Source organism: Melozone crissalis, unplaced genomic scaffold (assembly GCF_028551555.1).
Source record: "Melozone crissalis strain CALT ecotype California unplaced genomic scaffold, PUWL_Pcris_2 ptg000004l_1, whole genome shotgun sequence".
NCBI classification, from domain to species: Eukaryota; Metazoa; Chordata; class Aves; order Passeriformes; family Passerellidae; genus Melozone; species Melozone crissalis.
In genome coordinates, this window is record NW_026535782.1 from 45077366 (window position 1) to 45100006 (window position 22641).

Sequence of the window (22641 nt, forward strand, 5' to 3'; positions counted from 1 at the left end):
TTGCCTTTTTTTTTTTGTGCTTTGGTTGTTTGGAATTTTGTTGTTACACTGGCTTGTTTCTTTGTTGTCTAAACTCATCTCACAGAGTAGAGGGAAAGGTTGTGGAAAGAAACTGGTGATATAAAATATTCATAACTATTCCTGTATTTCAGGAAACTTGATTTTTTTTCCTATTGGCATTTCAGTTCTCTCTACTTTCTCAGTGTCTTTTCCTACCTGACTGATCACAATATATAACTTCTAGTCTGGGCTTGGAACAAAATCCTATTCAAGAAGCTAACACACACTGACCCAGTCTCCAATTCATATCCAAGATCCCTAAACTTGCCCTTAATACTGTTTAATCTCTATTTGTTGGTTCCCCAAATCCTCTCTATTATCTCTCTTATTTCTCACCACACTCCAGCATTTCAATCTCCATAAAACTTTTTCAGGTACTAATAACAGTGTAGACTCAAAACTGTTAAATATATTTAGGAAGAGAGCAGGAGGGCGGCCAGAGTACACACCCACTCCCCTTTACCTCAACAAAAACCAGAACAAATTAGAAACAGCCCAACCACAGCTCGTCTTGCAAGACTCACGGAAAGCACATTGCTCAAAAATAACAGACCAAATCAAACTCTAGTGACCTTACAATATCTAGAGTAATAGCAATGCAAAAGAATACTTTTGACTTCCAGAACACACACTCAGCTCACAGTTACTCAGAAGAAGCATGTCATTTAGTAAGCATATTTGATTCTTTCAGTCGAACCAAATATGTTTTAACAAAATGTGATGAAATTAATTAATCACTTATATTGTTTTCATCCACTGTATTTATGCTATACTACATCTAAAGGTATTTTTTATTAAAGTGTTAATAGAAGTTGACTAACATAAAAGCCTTGACACAGATTTATAGAATCACAAAATAGTTTGGGTTGGAAGGGACTTTTGAAGGTCATCGAGTCAAATCTCCCCTGCAAAGAGCCTTATTCAATTAAATATGAACCTTCTTAAATAATCACTTTTAAAACATACCAAGAAACATAAATAATCAAATCAACTACTTGTCATAAACAAAACATAAACTTTTACCTCTTCTTTTTCCCATTAGTACCCCTAAAATTTAAGAGAAGCAGCACAGCATCTTTAACTGAATGCAAAATTACCTGATCTTCCTCTCTGAAAAGATCCACCAAAATGCTCACAAACACATTCATTTCACAGGAATGGTAAATTAGTCTATGAATTGAAAATGAATATGAAACCTCCATCACATAAAAAGTATTTCTTTTCAGTAGATGAGGTCTAGAGGCAAAGTTTCTTCATAGCAGCTATGAAGTAAGAGCTACTAGGCTTAAACTCTGCTATACTTTATACCAGACTCTGGCAATGAGAAGATATTTAAATCTCCCCCTACAATAACAGGCCACGTTTCTGAGTCTGCAATCTAAACTAACTTTTTTCCCTTAACCTAATAGTCAACGGGAAAGCACTTTCTTTTGCACTTTGAATGAATTATATGAGCTAAAAACTTTATTAATACACACAAAAAGGATGCCCAGATAATTTTTATCAGATTTGAGCATCAGCCCAGTTTTCTGTATCTGATCTCAAACATCCCTTAGGCAAACCAGAAGGAAATGTTCACTAATAATTTCACACTAGGAAACAATGTGAGGTACATGCACCACTGACATAATAGAGGGAGGCAGAAAAGACTTACGTATTTTAACATGGGGAAGATGCTGATGCAAGGCATCCCTGTCTGCAAGCAACATTCTTAGAGAGCATTACACACGTTTTGCCAAAGACATCTAATTATGATATTCAGAACTTTCATGAAAGCTGCTGAAGACTTCATTCTCTAAAACACATTCACATAGAATCTTAGCAGTTGACTTCAAGAAACACCATAAACCTTCTTTGCTGTCAATCATAAAAGATATGCTTGGGGTCTAAAATATAAGTTAATTGCCAGAAACTGGCAATAATTGCATAATACAGCTCACAATTTTAGCTACCATGCAACTGAAAAACTGATACCATCAAAGTAGCTATTCAAACACTTCAATAAGTAATTGTTAACAAGTTAACCATTAACAAAATAAGCTAAAGCAAGCACTACATTACACAATGTTCCTAGCTCTGCACTATTAACATGATTAAAGACTATACACTGAAGAAATCAGGAGCAGCTTGTTAGAAAGGTAACAATTTTATTTAGGGAGGAGACCTGCAAGAAGGATACCTATAGACACACTATTTAAGGCTACCCTTAAGTCTTGTTTGGGGTTATTTTTAGGAGTAATGAACACCCAGAAACCACAATCACATATAACCATCCCTTCCAGTACAAGATGAGGGCAGATGCTGGGAACTGAGGGGACTTAAAATGCAGTGACTACTCTTGCAGGTGCTACTCACATCTGAAAATGCTAGTGGGCTAACCATTAAGAATAAGTTTTCTGAACTAATCCAGAGTCTGAATTTGACCATTAGCAGGAGTGTTAGACTGCAGAGACACACAAAATATAGGAATTTAGCTAGCCTTTCTCATTCTGAGAGGAAGTTTAAGAATTTCAGTGTAAAGGAACAATGCGCAAACTTGTTCTGTTCCTAAATTTAATACTTTTCACCCATGACTGATCAACTTCCAGCAACCAATACAAACTTGTGTTTAACCTCTCTTCTTAAGTACCTTTTATCTATCCACTAGTCCTCACACCAAGCCATTGATTTCCATCAATAGAAAAGCTCAGTCAAAGAAGAAACTCATGTTATTATGGGTATTTGACTGCCACCCAGACTTTGTCTTTCAAAATTATCTTAGGCAGCCTAATACCTGCTAGCTTTACTACCCTGTTCAATTGTTTTTTCCAACAATGCTATCGGATACTCTTCCTTCATCTTTCAGAGTTTAGTGGAGCTGTCTGGATTCAATAAAAAAGAATATTACACACTGTTTAATACCAACTACATTTTATTAGCAAGAGTATAATTTACAGCATTAGACCCTAATCACACAAATCATGTACCCTTTATTTCTCTTCAGAGAGAGAGAAAGAGCATTTTTCCTTCACACATACTTTGCCATATGCCTGATTAGGTTATAAGGAGATTTCAGCATAAGGCAAATATACACCTCATACTAATTTGAACAGGAATCACAATGCGAATACCAAATCAAAAACCAAAACTGAGTATGAGGCACTGAGAAGTATCTCAAACTTGATGTGCCTTTATACAAATATTTAGTATTTTACCAGTATATTTTCCTGTTGGATTGTCACCAACCAACGTGTCTTAGTGCAAGCAGTATATTCTTACGAAACTGTAAGAAGATTAAGCTCAGACAGGATTTAAGTGTTATGTACACTCCACAGCATCCTTTGGCAGCCAGCCACAGTAGCATTTTTCTGTTACCAAATCAAGGTCACAGAGGCATCCCTTATTGTACCACTTTGTTTCAACGAATCCCACATCCAACTTCCACATCCTAAAGGGGTATACAATAATACATTTCATAAAGGTATTATCCTTAGAGCTTATACACAAGAGTAGGAAAAAGTTCATGTTACTAAACTCTAGATACTTAAGTGAAGTAGCTGTGGGAGTTAACTAATTTCCTGCAGGGCTGCTCTACAATCAGTGAAGAAAAAACAGCTCCTTTAGAGAGTAAATCAGAACTACAGCATCTTTCATAACTCAGTACAGCTGATCCACTTGCAAAAACAAACCCAAACACTGCCCATTATGTGTGTCTCTTGTTTTTTTTTCCCCTAATATTTATTACTGTTATAATCTTTCAGCCAAAGCACAGTTGTGACGGACGACAAATGCAAGACGCATCCAAGCCCAGGTACAACTGTAAAAGAGGTTCTCAGAGAAAAAAAAAAAGGCAATTCTTTGAAAATAGATGAAAGAAAGGGCTTTGAGCCATAATCAAGAGAAAACCATGTTTAAAATTTAATCTCTCCAAGCTGAGTCCTTTTGGGTGCATCCTCTTTGACACTAAGGAGAAAAGACTATTTCAGATATGGAGTGAGAATAGAACATCAACCACAGCAAGCAGTACTGCTCGATTAGGAACAACAAACTCATTTGAATCAAACCTATCTCACACTGGGCAAAAAGCTGGCATTTACTTACATACCATCCCTCAATAATTTCTTACCAACTGAACTAACTTTTCAAGGTTAGCATTCCCCAAAGGAAGGAAACACAAACTTTTTCTCCTATTCAAAAGACATTCATAATCCCCCAAATATGAAGGAAGCAGGGTAATAGGCAGGATTACAACCCTGGACTTTTGGAGATCTACTTTTGGTTGCTTCAAGGACCTACTTGGAAGAATCCCATGGGTTAAGTCTCCAGAAGGTAGAGTCATCCAAGGGCACTGGTTAGTACTCAAGCATCATTTCTCCCAAGCTAAGCACCAGTGCACCCCTAATTAGGAAGAAATAAATTAAAAGCATCAGAAGACCTGTATGGATAATCAAGGAGCTTCTGACAAAGCTGAAACACAAGAAGAACATTTATGGAATATGGAAAACAGGACAGACCACTTGGGAGAAATAAAGGCATGCTGTCAGATGACACAGGGATATGACAAAGAATGCTACGGTCCCTTTGGAATGGAATCTAGCAAGGGATGTCAAGTATGACAAGAAAGGTTTCTGCTTTCCTACCTTTTGCTACTTGTAGCAAAAGGAAGACTAGGGAAACATGGGCTCACTGCTGAATCAAGTGTTCGCCCTGGTGACAAAGCATGTAGAGACGGCACAGTTACTGAATGCTTTCTTTGCTCAGTCCTTATTGTTAAAGCCAGACTCCAGGAGTCCCTGAGCATGGAGGCAACAGTCAAAGTCCAGGAAAATGAAGATTTTCCTTTAGTCAAGGAGGATCAGATTAGACATCCTTCAGTCAAGCCTGCCATTCAGAAATCCATAGGTCCCAATGAGATGCACCCATGAGTGTTGAGGGAGCTGGCAGATATTACTGTTAAACCACCATCCACTCTCCATCATCTTTGAAAGGTCATGGAGAACAGGAGAAGTGCATGAAAGTACCAGTACAGGTCAAATGTTGTCTTGCTGGAAAGTAGCTCTACGGAGAAGGACCTGTGATTCCTGGTGGACAACAGGTTAAACCAGGAGCCAGCAGTGTGCCTTTCTGAGATGCATTAGGAAGAGCATTGCCAGCAGGTCAGGGGAGATGATCGGCACTGGTGAGGCTTTGTCTGAACTTATCTGTCCAGGGTTGTGGGTGGGTATGGTGGGCTGCACAGTTCAAGAAAGACAAGGAGCTCTTGGATAAAGTCCAGGAGAGGGCTACAAAGTGGATAAGGGGACTGGAGCATCTCTCTAATGAGCAAACGCTGAGAGAGACCAGCCTGTGTAGTCTGGAGAAGAAATGACTGAGAGGGAATCTTATCAATGCATACAAATATCTTAAGGATGGTGTCAAGAGGATGGGCCAGACTCTTTTCAGCTATGCCCAGTGACAGAATAAGGGACAATGGGCACAAACTACAACACAGGAAGCTCCACCTGAATATGAAGAAAAACATCTTTACTGTGGGAGTGAATGATCACTAGAACAAGCTCCAGAGGGGTTGCAATCCCTTTCCCTGGAGATATTCAAAACCCACTTGGACACATCCTGTGCAATCTCCTCCTGGTGAATCTGCCTTAGCAGGGGAGGTGGACGTGACGATTTCCAAAGTCCCTTCCTACCCCAACCATTTTGTGATTCCATGAAATAGCACTATGAAGTTGGTTCCTATTTTGTGAGCCATACATCACAGCAAATGGTGTATTTAGCTTCTGTTAAGTCTGGATCTTAAATTCACATTCAAAGGGCACCCATTACTCACCTAAATTATTCTCATATAACTTGAAATGAACATCTCAAATTACTTCATGCTACAAAGGTCAGTCTACTGCTGATAAAAGACTAACAGGCTCACAGCTTCCTAAATCTCTTAGTGTCTTCTATTCTTCAATGTACATATTCTGTGTTTATTTTTTTTCTAATACCCTAATTCCAATCTGATAAATCAAAGTATTTATTATTTGACTTTAATTGTTTATGTCTGTTCTCTCCAGAGAGAATCTAGTTGGATCCATAAAGGAAAACCAAGAGCAAACAAATTGTACTGGAGACAACTGGGGAAATACTACCTAGAAGCAAATTACAAAATTAGAGTTACTTGAGAGTACAGACATGGTCATACATAAATTTAAACCAATTTATTCTCATGCATCCAAGTTCTCTTATTTAAATTAGCAGCTCTTAAGGCTTGATGTAATTAAACAAGAGCTGGCCTGCTTTATAAAATATTTCAGCCACGTTATCTTCAGCAATCTAAGCTGTCCATGACAGCTAAGGCTCATTTAAAAAGAACAAGCACAATAAGAGCACTCCAACAAGACAGTCTTGTAATCTGATTCTAAAAGACGGATTTTATACTGTCCTTAATTTACATTAATAAAACCTTCTTCCTCTCCTTAAATTAAAGTGACCTCTTTAAGGTTACAATTAGTGCTAGTAAAATTTTGCAGTTTTATGTTTCCTAGAAATAAATCACTGGCTTAAATAAATATATTTCTCAACTACACTGGATAAATTTCAAGTCTTTAACATAGAATTCCATCATCTCTGGCTTCTCATATCTTAAAAATCCATTAAACTAATAGCAGACAATTAAGGATAGAACTGAAATCCTTTAGCAAGCATAGAAATTGGGAGAAAGTTTCAAAAACTAAAAAAAAAAAAAAAAAAAAAAAAAAAAAAAAACCTGAAGCTATTCCTGGAAATCTTAATTAAAACTGACTGGTGCTCACCTTATGGTGGTCAGACATTCAGCATTATCTTAACTTCCCATTGCTACTGTTATGAATCAAAATGCCAACATTTTCTGAACCAGTCTTTCAAAGCTGAAATTTATAGCTGAATACAAAGTCATTTATAGCTGAATTAGTTATAGTCATTTATAGCTGAACACAAAGCTAACTTGAAGGTATATTCAGGGTTTTGAGTAAAAATGAAGTAGGAAAAAAAACCATTTACACTCCCCCCCAAAACAACTGAAGCACAGCAGATTTGTTTATCAAGTTGCAGAAAACCTGAAAACCTCCACTTTGTCCTCAACTATGTGGCAACTATGTCCTTAACTCAGCATGTGGACAGGCTAGTGGAGGTAACTCCAACTCTTGCTGCAGAGGCTGATGCAGGAGATGCAAAGAGCTCAGTCACATAAGACCTAGAAAACAGAACTGAAGTATAGCTCAAGACACAACAGATGAAATAATCCAAATGACCTCTAGGTAAATGTGCTCTCCTCATCTGCCACAACTTCAGCAGCTCTCTGCAATACTGAAGGTCAGGACCAACAGCTGGTACATCACTTGAAGTAACTAAACTGATCTTAAAAAGTTACATAGGACAGTTAAGTAGAAGATTCTCATAACTAAGGAATAATACTCAGTCATCTCTGCCCAAGTCATAGTAGCTTAGATAAAAAATTTATGAAGAATGAAACATTTACTGTAACAACTGTACTTTTATATTTTCCCCATCTACCCATTCCTGTTAGAAGACAGGAGTGGATCTCCAAAATTCACTTCCTAAACACCAGTGACAGCTTTTTTTATTACTTTGTGGAGAGAATCAAGGTAGACAATTGGAGAACATCCTTTTATACAGAATCGCTGTACTTTTTTCCAGTTTGCTTGTGTGAGGATTAGAATTAATAGCAAAAGAGAAGACTCAGACAACAACATTGCCAATTAAAAAAAACAGAAAAGAAAGGAAAAGAGGCAGGGACCAAGCCCACCTTCCTGAATGTGGATAAACTTTGTTGGAGAAAAGTGGTTAGTATAAGAGCAGTTGAATATCAAGAGAAAGTATGAGCATTCCAGAAGAGTGATACTCATAGAATTACAGAATATCCTGAGTTGGATGGGGCCCAGAAGGACCAACGAGTCACACTCCCTGGCCCTGCACAGGACAACCCCAAGAGTCACACCATGTGCCTGAGAGTGGTGTCCAAATACTTCTTGAACTCTGTCAGGCTTGCTGCTGTGACCACTTCCCTGGGGAGTCTGTTCCAGTGCTCAAGCAAGATTTGATTTTTTCCAAGAAAAAGGTGGCTCTCTAGTTGGTTTGCTTTGTTTTAACTCTAAAGTTATTTCCGTAGACAATATTTACAGGGGAATATTTGTAGGCTCTGAATTCTGGAAACATAATCACCAATGATAGGCATTATTGTTATGCAGAACCTTCAGACAAAAAAAAGCTGTTCCCCTGAACAGCTGAATAGAAACCTTATTTGCTTTAATCCTCCTATATTCAACGTCAGGGGACAAGACCACAGAGGCAGGGGGCGAGGGGAAGGAGGAGGGCAGGAGTCGTCCACAAAGCCTGCAGCTTCCACTGTTACATATCTCCTAACCTGATCATTTCCTTATAGCACTTTCAAGAAGAACATTTCAATATGAATCAACAAAAATAGTTTCGTAAAGTAGGTCGTTGCTGCAGCAACCGGGCGGCTGTTTGGACTACTCCCTGCCACAATGACCTACTTTTCCAGTTATATGTAACTGTTGTAGCAAGATCCCAATATTCCTTCCCTACGAAGCTGCTCAGAGACGGTTCCTGTACCACAGCTGAACTTTATTCCTAGCAGGGACAGAGAAAGGCTTCATTTGAGCAGGTACAAGCATTGTGTCGGTTCTGCTCTTCCTCCGTGTCGCACTCAGAAGTGTCGGTGGCTAAAGGTTACATGAAACCCAGTATGTGCTCGGAGCTCACAAGCCGGAGGAGCTGACAAAGAATGGAAGGGGAAGGTGTGAAAAGGAACAGGCGCTCGTGAACAGCGTGTCCCCTGCCAGACTCAACAGCTGGCACTAAACTTGGGCACAAACAGGCTGTTCCTGTACCACCATCCAAGCATAAGCTAACGGACACCATCCTTTATTACAGGTCTAAATAACATTAAATCTGCATAAAAGAAAAACCCTGGTGAATGGCAGGTAAAGCTCACATGTTTTTAAACCCTATTTAACCCTGCATGCACTGGAGGGGGGAGACCAAAAGGTACCACAAAGGAAGAAATGCTGACAATTACATAATTCCCTGTTTACTGCTGCTGTTAAAACCAGCATTTTCCCTTATGACAAAGAAAAAAATATCACCTCTTAAACTAATGAAGGAAATAATTATCTCTGTAGAAATAAGACTACAAGACTTCAAACATCAATCATACTGACTTGTACTTTGGTATTTCTTGATCAATGTATTCAATCAAGTTCAAAAGCTTTCATTCAAGGTAAAATTAAAGAGACAAGCACAAGAGACAAACATTTCTAAGCAAAAGAAAACTCATTCCAAGAAAAGAAAAATTCCAAACTAGGCATTACCATGTAGTACACCATAATTAAAACTCCAGTTCAATTAAAACACAAAGCTTCTGACAGCTAATACAGCTCAAAAACAAAGAACACACAAAAAGGCTCTCCAAAGCTTACTTTACCATAGGTCTTCTTAAAATTTCTAAGTTCAGGAAAAATACTGCAACTGGTGACAATATAGTACTGCAAGTGGAAATTTTTTTTAATTTCCTGCATTGTTTCATTGGGGAACAAGCCACTTACAATGACATAACTGTTCCTGAAAAATCCCATACTCGTCAAACAAGACAGTAAAAAAAAAACACCCAAAAAGCCTAAAAATTATTTTTACTTTACCACTGCACTTGACAAGCCATAGAGCAACAACTGCAAAGACAAACTGTCTTTATTCCAGAATAAAGACAGACTAATAAAAGGAAAACAAGTGCAGGATTATGAAAAGAAATAGGAGAGGCTGCTGCTGAAAGAGCAGCACACAATTACTAGTAACTCTTTTCTGTTTCTAAGTGTGACCGCCAAAAATGAAAGCTTCATAGTGCTGTGTCCTGGGGAAGCAGTAAAGAACTGGAGTAAAAATTTCTTCAAATGCTGCAAATGTAGCATTGAAGAATTTTGCTTTAACAAACACAATGTTTCAATGCTGGGACTGAAAAAGAGAGGTTGGTGGAATTATATTCAAAAGAATGCAAAAAGCCAAATTCTAAATTGTAAAAATAGAAACATTCACATTATCCCCCACAAACTCACGATTTTCTTCATTGTTTAGAAGAAAAACACACTACTGCTGAAATAAAGTACTCCTCAACAGTAAATTTACTGGCAATTAGCTTACGGAAAGAAAATTTCAACCAGTAAAAGGAAAAGCACCATGACTATATGACAAAAATTAATTTTACACAGGTCTCCTCAGGTTACAAAAGCCTTGAAATAAAAGAGGAAAACGCAAAGCAGAACTGTCAATATCACAGCAACCTACAACTTTTTCCTTTGTTATAAACAGAAGAAATGTTTATGGCATACTAGGAAATGTTTCCAGGGCATACAAATGAAAAAGTATGCTAGAGAAAAAAATAAAAAATTGAAGTCTCTCATAGAGACCTTTAAGGAAACATTCACAGGATTTGGGAAATACTGTGCAAGAGCAGTTAACAGCAAACAGTTACTCTCTCTAAAAAGGAACATGGATAAAGCATAGTAAACTAGACCCAGCCTGTCATCTACTGAAAAGCAATGAAGGAAAGTCACAGGAATTATCCCTAGGCAACACAAATAAAACAAATCATTCAGATGCCATCCTTGGCTTGATCACTCCCATTAAGACCTGCGTGGTTTCGCATTTGAGTTCATTAGCAAGACTTACAAAGAACAAAACTGAAATGCAACCTCCTCCCCCAAAGACCCTTCTGAAACCTGGATAGCAAAAATTACTGTGTAGAATATTTTCTTTTAAATGCATGTCTCAGTTTTGCCGATGTAGTCATGCTTCTCCCATGAGACAGGAAAAAGGGAAAAAAAATTAGGTAATCCCTGCGAAAAGCCACAATGTTTTCTTCAGCTTTAAGACTTCTGGAAAAAAAAAATGAGTTTGTTTAGTCTCTAGAACATTAAGTATGAAGGAGAAAGAATGAAAAGAAAATCACTTGATGTCACAGGATTTCCAGACAAATTTCAACACAGAGGAAACTCTATAGAGAACATAGCAAGACAACATTTAGTCCATTCTTCAATGAATCAAATATATTAGACCATGATCATGTTTTATGAACTACACAAGGCATGAAGTAATAAGCAGCCTACATAAACAAGTTGCCTATTTATTTATTTCTGTCTGATGCAAATCACCCTCTTATTTCTGTTTTTTCAATCACTTTTTCTCTCTCTCTCTCAATAGCAGCACAGTTTACCCCTCATCGACAAGGTCAGTAGAACACTGGCAGTGAGAAACCAAAAAAAAAAAATCCGCAAGCACTGAACTCCACAAGTTCCTTACTATAAAAAATAAAGCATTTCCTAGGTCATGGATTTCATACACTGGATAGATAACAGATAGAAAATTCCAAGTTTTCCTTATAGTAATTGTTCCTAAGTAACCTGTACTGTAGATATTTAATCTCCATCACCGAAGAATTAATAACATATGTTCATACTTCACAACTTCTCCATTTGAGCTTAAAGAGAATTTTTTCAACTTTTGTGGTTTGAATTCTGAAGGGATACGGGTTTGTGTTCTGAAAAGTTACAAACCTTCAGCACAAGAGTTTTACAGCCTGTACTTTTCATGTCTGTGAAAGAGCCACAAACATACAGATGTTAAAGAAGAAATGCATGAGAATGAATAGGAAAGGAAATGCTTTTCTATAAATTAAGAAACACTGAGAAGTTTACTTCTAAAATAAACACTTATTTTAGAAGTAAACTTCTAAAACAGGTCCAGAAAATTTCTCTAGTTTATTTGTAGGAGGAAGCAATGCAGAACACAAAAGCTCAGGTGTACATCACATGCCTATTAATACAGAAATTAGGTAGGCAGGACATATCCTAACCAATGTTCAGTGGAAGAAATCCCCTCCATCTCTGATAAAATTGAATAGGTTTTATCTTACTGCAAAAAAATTGTTGTACTAGCACTTTTCAAAGAGATTTTAAGCAATAGTTTGACACCTGAATTTACTAGTTTACTTCCAAAACCCTGACTATTATGATATTCTTATTTCCTACCCAGGTTTAACTATGTTGAATTTTAGACCTTTCAAATACTAATGCAATTTAAAAATAAATAGTTTTTAAAAAAATCGAAGTACAGAATTTACCAAAATAAAAGTGCATACTTTCAGAAGTTCTGTTCACTGCAGCTCACCTACTGTCTACACTAATGCTAACAAAGCTCATCTGTTGGTTTTTATTATCTCCACTGGTAATTGGAATGCACTCCAATTTTTAACTGTTCCAAAAGTATAGACAGCCTCATGGACTTTTGCCACAGCCATCTCCACTTACACACTTGAAACAGAACACTGAAATATTGACCTGTCCTTTCCAGTCTATCCTTCACCTCCACTGAAGTTTTGCTCCCTTATAAAAAATCATTTACACTCACAAAACTCCAAAGCAGTGAAAGCAAATGGTTTATGGTGACCTGAAAAACAAATGGAGGCTTCAGGTTAGAAGAACACTGCAATTATAACTCACCTCTTGACCTAGATTGCAAAGAATGTGAAAGCCAAAAGTACACAGAAGCACAGAAACTAACCTTGCTCCATGTTAAATTAAGAGTTCTGAGAAATCTAAGTGAAATGTACTGCACCAAAATACTATGAAGTTCTTACCCTGGTAATCAAATCCAGTCCTTTCCTGGGGGTAGCCAAAGGTATGGCTATTAAACCTGATAAAATGTGATAAGCAAATTACTAAGCCCATGGAACACAAAGTTATATACTCTTACACTACTTTCACAACCCACTCATGCTCAAGCTGACTTTTGCCTTTTTAGGTCACTATGGGAAGGTCACAAAATTCCCAAAAGCAAAGGGTTTCTTTCAGTATGCAAATTCATAACATCACAGACTTTAGAGTGACTTCTACACTGAAAAAATGGCCGACTTCGCCGGCAGCTTGACCTTCCTCCTATCACAGGTTATATAACTAACCTGAAAACCTGCCAGGCACTGAGACACGGTATGGAAAAGAACCAGTTCTGAAAATAAAGGCTTCCATGCTGTAGATAAACTGCTAGAAACTGAAAAGTTCAGGCAGTGCACAATGATAAACAGGCTTTTCTGCAATATTTGCATAATATATTTAAAGAGTAGCTTCCATTTGTTGGGATAAAGACATTTTCCCAAACTGGAGGAAAACATATTTTATTGTATTAAAATGTCCAAAAGAGAATGATAATATAAAATAACTTGCTTTGAAGAGCAGATGCAGAATTCATTGACACTGCCACATACTGATCAGTTAAGGAAAATAAAATCTGAATTCTTGATTGACTAAAAAAAAGCTGCTTTTACATTCATCACAGATGGTGTTTGTTGGGGGTTGTCACCCTCCCTGTTTGTGACTAGAGCAGGAAACACTATGAGGTGTGGACAGATTGCCTTGCCCTACTCAAATAAAGAATGTGATCTATTGGTACTTTTGTAAAATAAAACAAAAATAGAGTACTGGTCCCAAGAGAAGGAAGACTAAAAGACTCCTATGGACTTGTTTCAAAATCATATTTCTCCCTTTAATACTCTAAGTCTACATACTATTACATATCAAGAACACTTGACCCAGATCTTTTCTGGACATCCTCAAACCTGGAGATTAGTGATGTAAAACCAGGTGTCTAAAACCTCAAAATTTCTTAACCTGAGCAATTAAGCCTCCTTCAAGATCAGCCTTGGAGGCCAGATTGTATAGATGCTCACTATAATTTTTCTGACCTATAGTAACTGCTATTTTAGAAAAACCAACTTACTGAGCACAATTCAATTTGCAGTACCGCATGCTCCCTCCACACCAACCAGTGCAGTCTTCTTGTCCAACTGAATAATAGTTACTTTACAGAATCTGGTGATACAAGATCATTCACCAAAAAAAGGAAACAAGCACAGTGTAATATCTCAGCTAGCAGGCTTATTTCTCACATTGTGACAGTTTGAAAAAAAAGAAACTGCATCTTTCCCCAACACAGTAAAAAGGCCAATACTTATTTTCAGCAATATCACTTCAAAGAGTGTCAAAAAACGGCAAGCCACAGAAGAAACCAATAATCCTCTTCCAAAAAACACCTGGTGGTTACTGCAGACATGAGCAATGCAGGCCAAGAGTGATATGACCATTGTAATCTGACTCAAATCTATATTGCCACTGAAAGAAATGGTACCTGCCCTTCCCACTCTTTGCCTCTTCACTACTACTTTGGTGACCTTTTTGCTGGCACAATCTACCACAGAGCTAATCCCACCAAAACTGGTAATTAATCTCTTTTGGACAGATTGATGAGCTAAACTTGCTCACCACAGGGTTGTGTGCTATCATAAAAGGGTGGAACCAACCCTTTCATCAACAGTGCAGGATTAAACCCATGAGGACATACGTCAGTGTGCCTCAATGACGTACTTTGTAAATCATAGGGCTAGATCTTATAACACAAATTATAGAGGGAGTTGCTGAATTGCAGGCACTTTTGGGGTAAAAAATGCTTTTCTGTGGAAGAGAATAGGTGAGCAGCCTAGGGGTGTGGGGGGTTTCTCTGGTCTAACTGCTGATACCGCAGAGTTCCATCTGAAAATACAACTTCTGGAAAGAAGCTACACAGTTCGATCACCCTCAGTTTAGTGGGCTGGGCGAACAGAAGTGCTCCAAGCAGCACGCGCCACTCCAGAGCTGAAGGCACTCATTAGAGGGTGCTGGGCTGCACTGGGTTTGCAAGGCCACAAGTCAAGGTACTGGGGGGCTACAAGGTGGCTTCCTGTGAGAAGCTGCTGGAAACTTTCTGTCTGTCTTTCCAGGCCAACACAGACCTGCCGCTCGCTGGCCAAGATAGCGCCTCTGGGATAACATATCTGACAGGAGGAAAACATTACTGCTCAGGAGCCACTGAAGCTGGAGAGGCATGAGAATATGAGAGAGAAACAACTCTGCAAACTCCTTAGTCAGGAAGAAGGAGGGGGAGGACATGCTCCAGGCACCAGAGCAGAGGTTCCCCTGCAGCCTGTGGTGATGACCACTGAGAGGAAGGCTGTCCACCCACAGCCCATGAAGGACCCTGGTGGAGAAAATATGAGTGTGAAGAATCCTTCCCCTGAGGAAAAAGCAGCAAAGACAACATTTGATGAACTGACCAAAACCTCCATCCCTCTGTGTTCTTCGGAGATAGGAGGTTGAGAAAATGGCAGTGAAGTTGAGCCCAGAAAGAAGTGAGGGGTGGGAAGAAGGCGCTTTAAGAATTTAAGTTTATTTTCAGTTACCCTATTCTGATTTGGTTGGTAATAAATGAATTCATTTTCCTCACAATAGTAATGGCTGAGTGATCTCGCCTTGTCCTCATCTTGACTCACAAGCTTTTTGTTGTATTTCCTACTCCCTGTCTAATCGAAGGGAATGACAGACTGCCTTTGGTGGGCTTCATGTTAAATATTTTATAAATCAAGTAGATTTTCATTCTAAGTGCTACACAATAAAAACAAACTTAAAGGGATGTTTTCATCAGGGAAGTCATAAATATTTCTGTGCATTCCTTTTTATATATTAAGCATGTCACCAAAAAATAATGAAGAATAATACACAAATTTTGCCTGCCTGAATTACACATATGAAATTCAAATCACTCATAGATTAATTCTATTGACAAACTTTTTCCACCAATCCCCCATTCAACAAACATATCTCTATTGGACAAATCATAACTATGTAAGCAAAAACTTTAAGTATATTTTGAAAACCAGATGCACAGAATAGCAAAATTTAATAGATACTACAGAAAGATGTCTAAGCATTATTTTTGAACAAGTTCCCACTTCCATGAATTGCAGTGATTGTCCTGAAAATGAAACTTTTTTTCTCCAGTTTTTTTATTTGCTTGAAATTTGAGTGTGAAAAAAAAAACCACCTCTCTTCTCTCTCTGAGGTCAATACCAGTATCTGCCATAATAGCGGCAGCTAACTTTGAAAGATGTTGAAAACATCAATACTCTCACAAAATTTAAGAGATATACAAAGCAAATTCAATTACTGTTATTTTAAAAGTAAAATCTGTTCTCTTCAGGAATGGCTAAAAAAAAGAAGAATTTTAACCAGCATTTAAAAGACAGACATACATACCCAAAAAGACAAAGCAGAAGAGGTAAATTATTACCTAGAGTAAATCCTTATGCAGCAACTAACAATGTTTGCATTTCTTTTCAGGCATTGTGATCAATTGTTACTCTGTACTAAAACCAAGGCTAAATGAAGCTCTCCCCCAGGTGATGTTGTTAACCATGAGATCCCATTCTCCTTAATATGGAAAAGTCTGTACGCACATGGGAACACATTTTTTCAGAAGTAGGTAATGGTTACTTGTTGGAGTATGCAAGATACATTCTTTGCCTGCTTTGTTGACACAATCAGAGGCAAGCTAATTCTGGTGCCCAACATTTAAGGGCAACTGACAAAACTTTAAGAGAGCCTTAGTGTGGTTTTAACATTTGGCATCTCCCTCCACCATTTCTACATCACCTTTTACTGCACCAAGTAACTTCTTTCTCTCAAGTGTTGATCTGTGAACAACACTGTGAACTCATCCCATAGAAAAAGCATGTTTCAATGAAAGCACATCTCGATTTATTTGACAGCTTGAAAAAAAGGAACAATAAGAAGAAACAGAACAGATCCAGAAAAAAAAAAGAAGCAAGCTGAGGGAGGTCCTGGCATTTGTTATGTAGCATTCACGAATTTAGAACAGGTAGGCTGAATGCCAGGAGAAAGGAGGTCAGTAAGACCATGTGACTGCTTAGTAATTAGACTTGCTCAATAGTGCAATTACACAAAAATATTAGTCCCTGATTGTTACATGACTGTTTAAACAGAAAAGTTAATTAGAAAGCACCTATGTGTTAAAGGTTGCTATTTACCAGATTTAACACACATTTGTTAATATAAACTGTAACTGGTGAGCCTGCAGAATGACAATATTCTAACAAGAAACTAAACCTCCTGGTTTCTTGTATTTTTTCACCATTCTTCCTCGTGTAGATTGTGTGAGTCATAGTTTGACAGAGAAGAGTTTTGCCCAGGGCACTAGGACAATAAACACTTGGTGTCGATCAACTCAAATTAAGAAAGGACCACCGTAAATTCACACCAAGAGGTTAAATTTGACTCACCTTCCTAATGCTGAAGGGCTTCTGCTCCAAGTCTCAAATAAAAGGTTTCTGACTACAACACCCTACTCAACAGGCACGTAAGAAACAATTTTGATCATGGTCATCAACTGAAAATGAACAAAAACTGTTTTTTCATTAATAAGTGCCAAATGAGACTGGCAAATTAAAAAACTGCATCATAGACCTTTGTATACCTACTGGGAATGTATGTGTCTGCACTGAATAAAAACATCTCATTAAAACCAATGGAACCTAAAGTGGATTCATACCAAACTAGTAACTGCCCATTTAAATAAAAATTATTGAGAAGGACCTTAATAAACATACAGCTTTAGCAGCCAGTTATTTTATAAAGCTATTGTACTTTTAAACTTGAAAAAAACCTGATGATTTCACAAAACCAGGCTATGCAGGCAGCAAGATTTGATACTCAAATCCATGTGCAGCATGTGCCTTGAGGGTATTTGAGTACCAGAAGATTGCTTTGGACAGGGGAGCTGTAATCCACCCCAAACTCATTCCCTTTAACCAGCAACTAAACCCAGGCATTTTTCTTCAAATGCAAAATGCAGTGGAAGGACTAGCTGCCTTCTAAAACACTGTTTAAGTACACCAAGCAGCAATACATCACACACATATGCACTCAAGGACTCTATTAGCTAATGATGATATTACACAGTCATTGAAGAACCAGGGCAATAGCACTGAAGACATGAACTTCCTTCTGCTAGAATCAAAGTTCACATTTGTCATTCGCTAGCTCAGAGAATACAACCAAAAACTATTCAGCATTTCAATTGCAGGGCACATTTGAGACCTATGAAGTATTCTTAAAACATGTGGCTTCCTTAACACTTAGACTTGTGCCAGTTATCCACATTCTTTTAAAACTTAAGTAGCTGTTCATATTTCACTCACAAAATTAAGATCTCTGAGCTTCTTCAGTAAGTAAAAATGTCATTAAAAAATGTATCCCTCCAAAACAAAAGAAATTTAAAAGTTCCTTATAAAATAAATGTACATCATGAATCTCAGATAAGGAAAGTATCTAACAGTTATTCATAAGTTATTTTTGTCCATGAAAATGAAATAACCATCAAGTTGCAGTTTACAAAAAGCATCTTTAGTATTTCTATCTCTTGAAAACAAGAATATTGTAAGGAAAACCTCTCAAAATCTGAAAAAAAAATAGAAACTGAAAACCTCCAAAGGTAAGTTACCTGGTTGGTAAAGTATAAACTAGGACACAAATTATTAAATCTGAAAGGAACAATCATTCAAGTAAACACAATTAAAACCTGAAGTTTCTAAACTCTGTCATTCTTCTATGATGCAATGTTAAGGTAAGTTTCAACAATTCAACAATTGTGCTTGTTCCATAATTAGGCAACTTCTCAGCACTGTAGTCTGGGCAGACTAAGTTCACTAGCATTTCAAGTTCCTGACATTGGAGGGACAGATGATACATAAACTTTATTGCATTATCAACCATTTTACAAGGGTTACAATTTTCAGATTCCTAGTGATGTTTTAACTAATATCACATGACAAGCATGCACAGAAGTCCTATTAACCACTGCCTTATGGCACACATTTAGCATGCAAGTGTCAGTCACAAATGCACAGTTAAGTTCATCTTTATATCGGGTAGGAGAAATACAACTGGCTCGACGGTGCAGGAACAAATCTGCACTTTCCCGAAAGGGACACTGCACACCGAGCCAGCCAGAGTTCAAGAAAAATTTAGACAACGCTCTCAGGCACACAGTGGATTTCTTGGGGTTGTTCTATGCAGGGATTGGACTCCAGGATCCTCGTGGGCCACTTCCAACTCAGGGTATTTTGTGACACGCTTCTGTGCAGGAACGCTACTCTGGAAAAGTACTTCTGAGCTAAGCGAGCAGCTTCAGTTTCTCCAGGACGGAGGCGCCCCGGGGTCCCCGGCTGCCCAGAGTTCCTGGGATGGTGCAAGCCCTCCAGGCTGCTCCACACAGGGTTTTCCGCCCGGCAGCAACCCCGCTCTGCGCTCCAGCGCTCGGGCACTGAACCGCCGCCCTCGGGAGCGAGAATAAGCGGGCCCCTCACCGGGAAGCCACAGCCCGCCGGTCCGCACTCTGCCACGGGCTTCCCGGTTCCTTCTCCCCCGTCCCTCCCACGTGCGCCGCGGGAGCCGCAGCCCGGGCCGGCGCTGGGCTGGATATGTAACACCGCCGGCCCGCGGGGAGGGCGAGCAGCCGAGGCAAGCCGGCGCTGGCGGCGGCCCAATCGGGCGCGGAGGGGAGGGGATGGCGGGGAGGCGGCGTGACCGAATACATAACGTGGGGATTAGGGCCCCCGCAGCGCCCCGCACTCACCGCCACCTGTTGATGCCCACGTTGGAGGAACCGGCGAACCAGGGGTCCAGGATGTAGACGCAGCGCACCGTGTCGGCGCCCTGGATGCATTCCCGCAGCGCCGGGTTGTCGTGGAGCCGCAGCCCCTTGCGGAACCAGTGTACGGCGTTCACCCCCATGCCGGGTGCGGACGCTCAGCGGGAACCGCCGCCGCCCGCGGGGCCGTTCATGGCCCGGCGCCGCCGGGCAAGCACGGACGGGCGGCGGGGCGGCCCGCGAGGCCTCGCTGCGGACGGCTCTAGGACCCGGCGGACACGGCGGGAGCGGCCGCCCGGCGGGGACGCATCACCCCGCGGAGCTCCCACGAAAGGTGGGAGCGCTGGGTCCGGCGGTGACTGCGAGGCGGTGCCGGCGCCCTGCCCGCGGAAAACGCCGTCCGTGCCGCTGCCACCTCCTCGCCGCTCGCCCTGTGACTGCGCGGGGCTGCGCCGACCACTCCGCCCCGCCCCCCGCCGCCCATTGGCCGGCGCCTCTCCCACGTGACCGCGGGCCCTCACGTTTCTGAGGTGTGTTCGCTACCGGCGGCGCGCGGGGAAGGGAGTTCCGGCTTGGCGCTCGCGTGCCCGCGGCCGAGAGGGAAGCGCCGGGGCACCCGCGACCCCGGCGGGAATCCCACCCGCAGGGGCAGCGCGAGGCCGGCGGGCCGCGGCGGGGCGGGCCGGCGGGGGGCGGGGCCCGGCTCTTCGCCACCCCCCTCCGCGGCTCGGCTCGCCGCGGCGGGACCCGGATGAGCACGGGGCCGCGAGGCGGCTCTTGGCGGCGCCGCTTCCGCCGGGAGGCGCAGGCGCGCGCGCGCCCCCGAGCCTGTTATGTATCGCGGCCCGCGCGCGCCCGCGCCCCGCCCCCCGGTCCGGGCGCGCGCAGCCCTATCCGCGGGAAACGGGCGGGACGCTTATATAACCGCGTGCGTAGGGAGCGCCCGCTGCGCCAGCGGGGCCCCGCAGGCCCCTTCCGGCCCTGACGGGTCTGTGACGCTGGACGAGGGCTCGTCGCTGCCCGGGGCCGTCGGGACAGGAGAGAATGACTCGGCCGTGCGGCGCCGCCGCACCCAAACAGGCTTTCAAGCAGCAGAACGAGTTAATATGGTCCCTCTTGGAGCACCGTTAGTAAAGTCATTACTAGGTGGTGAATTTCTCACGCCTGTTTAATTAGAGTTGAAACCGCGGTCTGTGTGCAGCAAACACGGCGGGTTTCCCTGGGCCTGCACCTTGGTTACAGTGCGCACGGCCAGCAGCCGGCGGGGGCATCGCACTGACCGGACTCGGTACAACCCTTTGGAGCCGCAGCAGGACAGCTCTAGATGCAGATCTGAAAATAAACCTCCACCTGTGGATTGCAGCTCAAATCTACAGCTTCACGGACAAGTGCATAGCAAGAATGGTCTCATTAGAAATAACGTCTCAAGTAAAAGGCAGAGGACCCAAATAAGCTGTACAGCTCTTTCTTAAACTTCAAGAATTCCAGACAGTACTTTAAAAACTGTCATTTTTCTTTCTCCTAAAATATTTTTTCTGCTTAGATCTACAGAAGGTAAAAGTCAATAAGAAGAGATGTGTGCATCATGTTTCCCTTTGTGCTTGTCTTTCCTCACTTTGAATGACCTAATAAACACAGTAATAGAATCACAGAATCATTGAGGCTGGAAAAGACCTCTAAGGCCAACTTTTGAGTGACCACCACCATCTCAGCTAGGCCACGGCACTGGGTGCTACGTCCAGTTGTTTCTTGAACACCTCCAGGGACGGTGACTCCATCACCTCCCTAGGCAGCTCATTCCAACATTTAACAACCCTGGTGGTGAAAAAATTCCTCCTGATGTCCAACCTGAACCTCTCCTTGTCCAGCTTGAGGGGCTGTCCTCTTGTCCTGTCACAGCTTGCCCGGCAGATGAGGCCCCACCTGTCATTGACCATCAAGGTATGCGAAGGGCCCAGCCACAATTAGAATCCCTTTCTGCTTGGTCTTACAAAAAATTTCTTTTTAAAAGGTGTACTGGGTGGAGACTGAACAGCTTTTGAGCACTGACTTTAACAACAGCATAAATTATGGTGAGTTTCTCAATATCACTTCATTGTATGCAGAAAATCATATTCCACAGCTCATCATTCTGATCCAAGAAGAACATATGGGATCCTTGCTGCAACTCAGAGCTGGAGTAGTGTGGTCATTGTAAAGTCAAACATTGCTTTCTTAATTAATACAAATTACGTTCTTACTTAGTTTTTTATTATCATTATATGCCAAATATTCGGTAATTAATTTTGAAATTAAAAAAAACAAAAAAGGAATTCAGTAGTTAATGACCACTGTCCATCAAACTCATTTGAATTCTATAATTTTTGACCACAGTGAATAAGTAGATTCCTTATTTTCAAGGAAAGTCACTTTACAACATAGTTTTCATTTCAAACATTTAAATGCTTTTTCATTCTCATCATGTGTCCTGCTATCTCCCCACAAGGCTACCACACTGAAGAGCTCTAAATAAAGTTCCAGCATCAACCAGTCTGCTTGCTTGGGGAATACTGAGGTGGAAACAGCCCTTCCTCACTGGACCTTATGGTATCACAAACAAATTGCAGTCATGAAAACCATCAGTCTCTAAGCTGTTTGTTGCTACAGGCTAAATAACAATTGCAGTATATCATTAGCATATCATTATGTCAAAACACTCTTTGGGTCTCTATCTGGCCATGCCTTGCCTTCTATGTGAGACAGTTTGTTCTTGACTCAGAAATGAAAGAAAGAACATATTAATGTATAATTAATATTGTATTAGGAGATATTAATATATAATAGATGCAGACTATATTAATTAAAATGTCAGATCTCAAGGGAAGAGCACTCCAACTTAGTTGAAATAGAAAATAGAATGAAAGTTAATCAAGAAACTCACACAAGTAAACCTCTCTACTGTGTTCTCATGTGAATAACTTTTTTTAACAATATTGCTAATTTAGCCCAGACTGTGATTACAAAAATGAAGAGAGT

At 40.6% G+C, this 22641-nt stretch overlaps 1 protein-coding gene across 1 annotated transcript in view; it reads right to left on the minus strand.

The window, feature by feature from the left end:
- CRY1 (cryptochrome circadian regulator 1) overlaps positions 1 to 19840 on the minus strand; it is a 39764-nt gene extending 19924 nt beyond the window's left edge. Inside the window, exon 1 of the mRNA XM_054273453.1 lies at positions 19612 to 19840. Coding sequence (XP_054129428.1) covers positions 19612 to 19769 — 158 coding nt within the window. The 5' untranslated portion in view covers positions 19770 to 19840. The remainder of the gene's footprint in view (positions 1 to 19611) is intronic.
- Positions 19841 to 22641: the final 2801 nt, after the last annotated feature.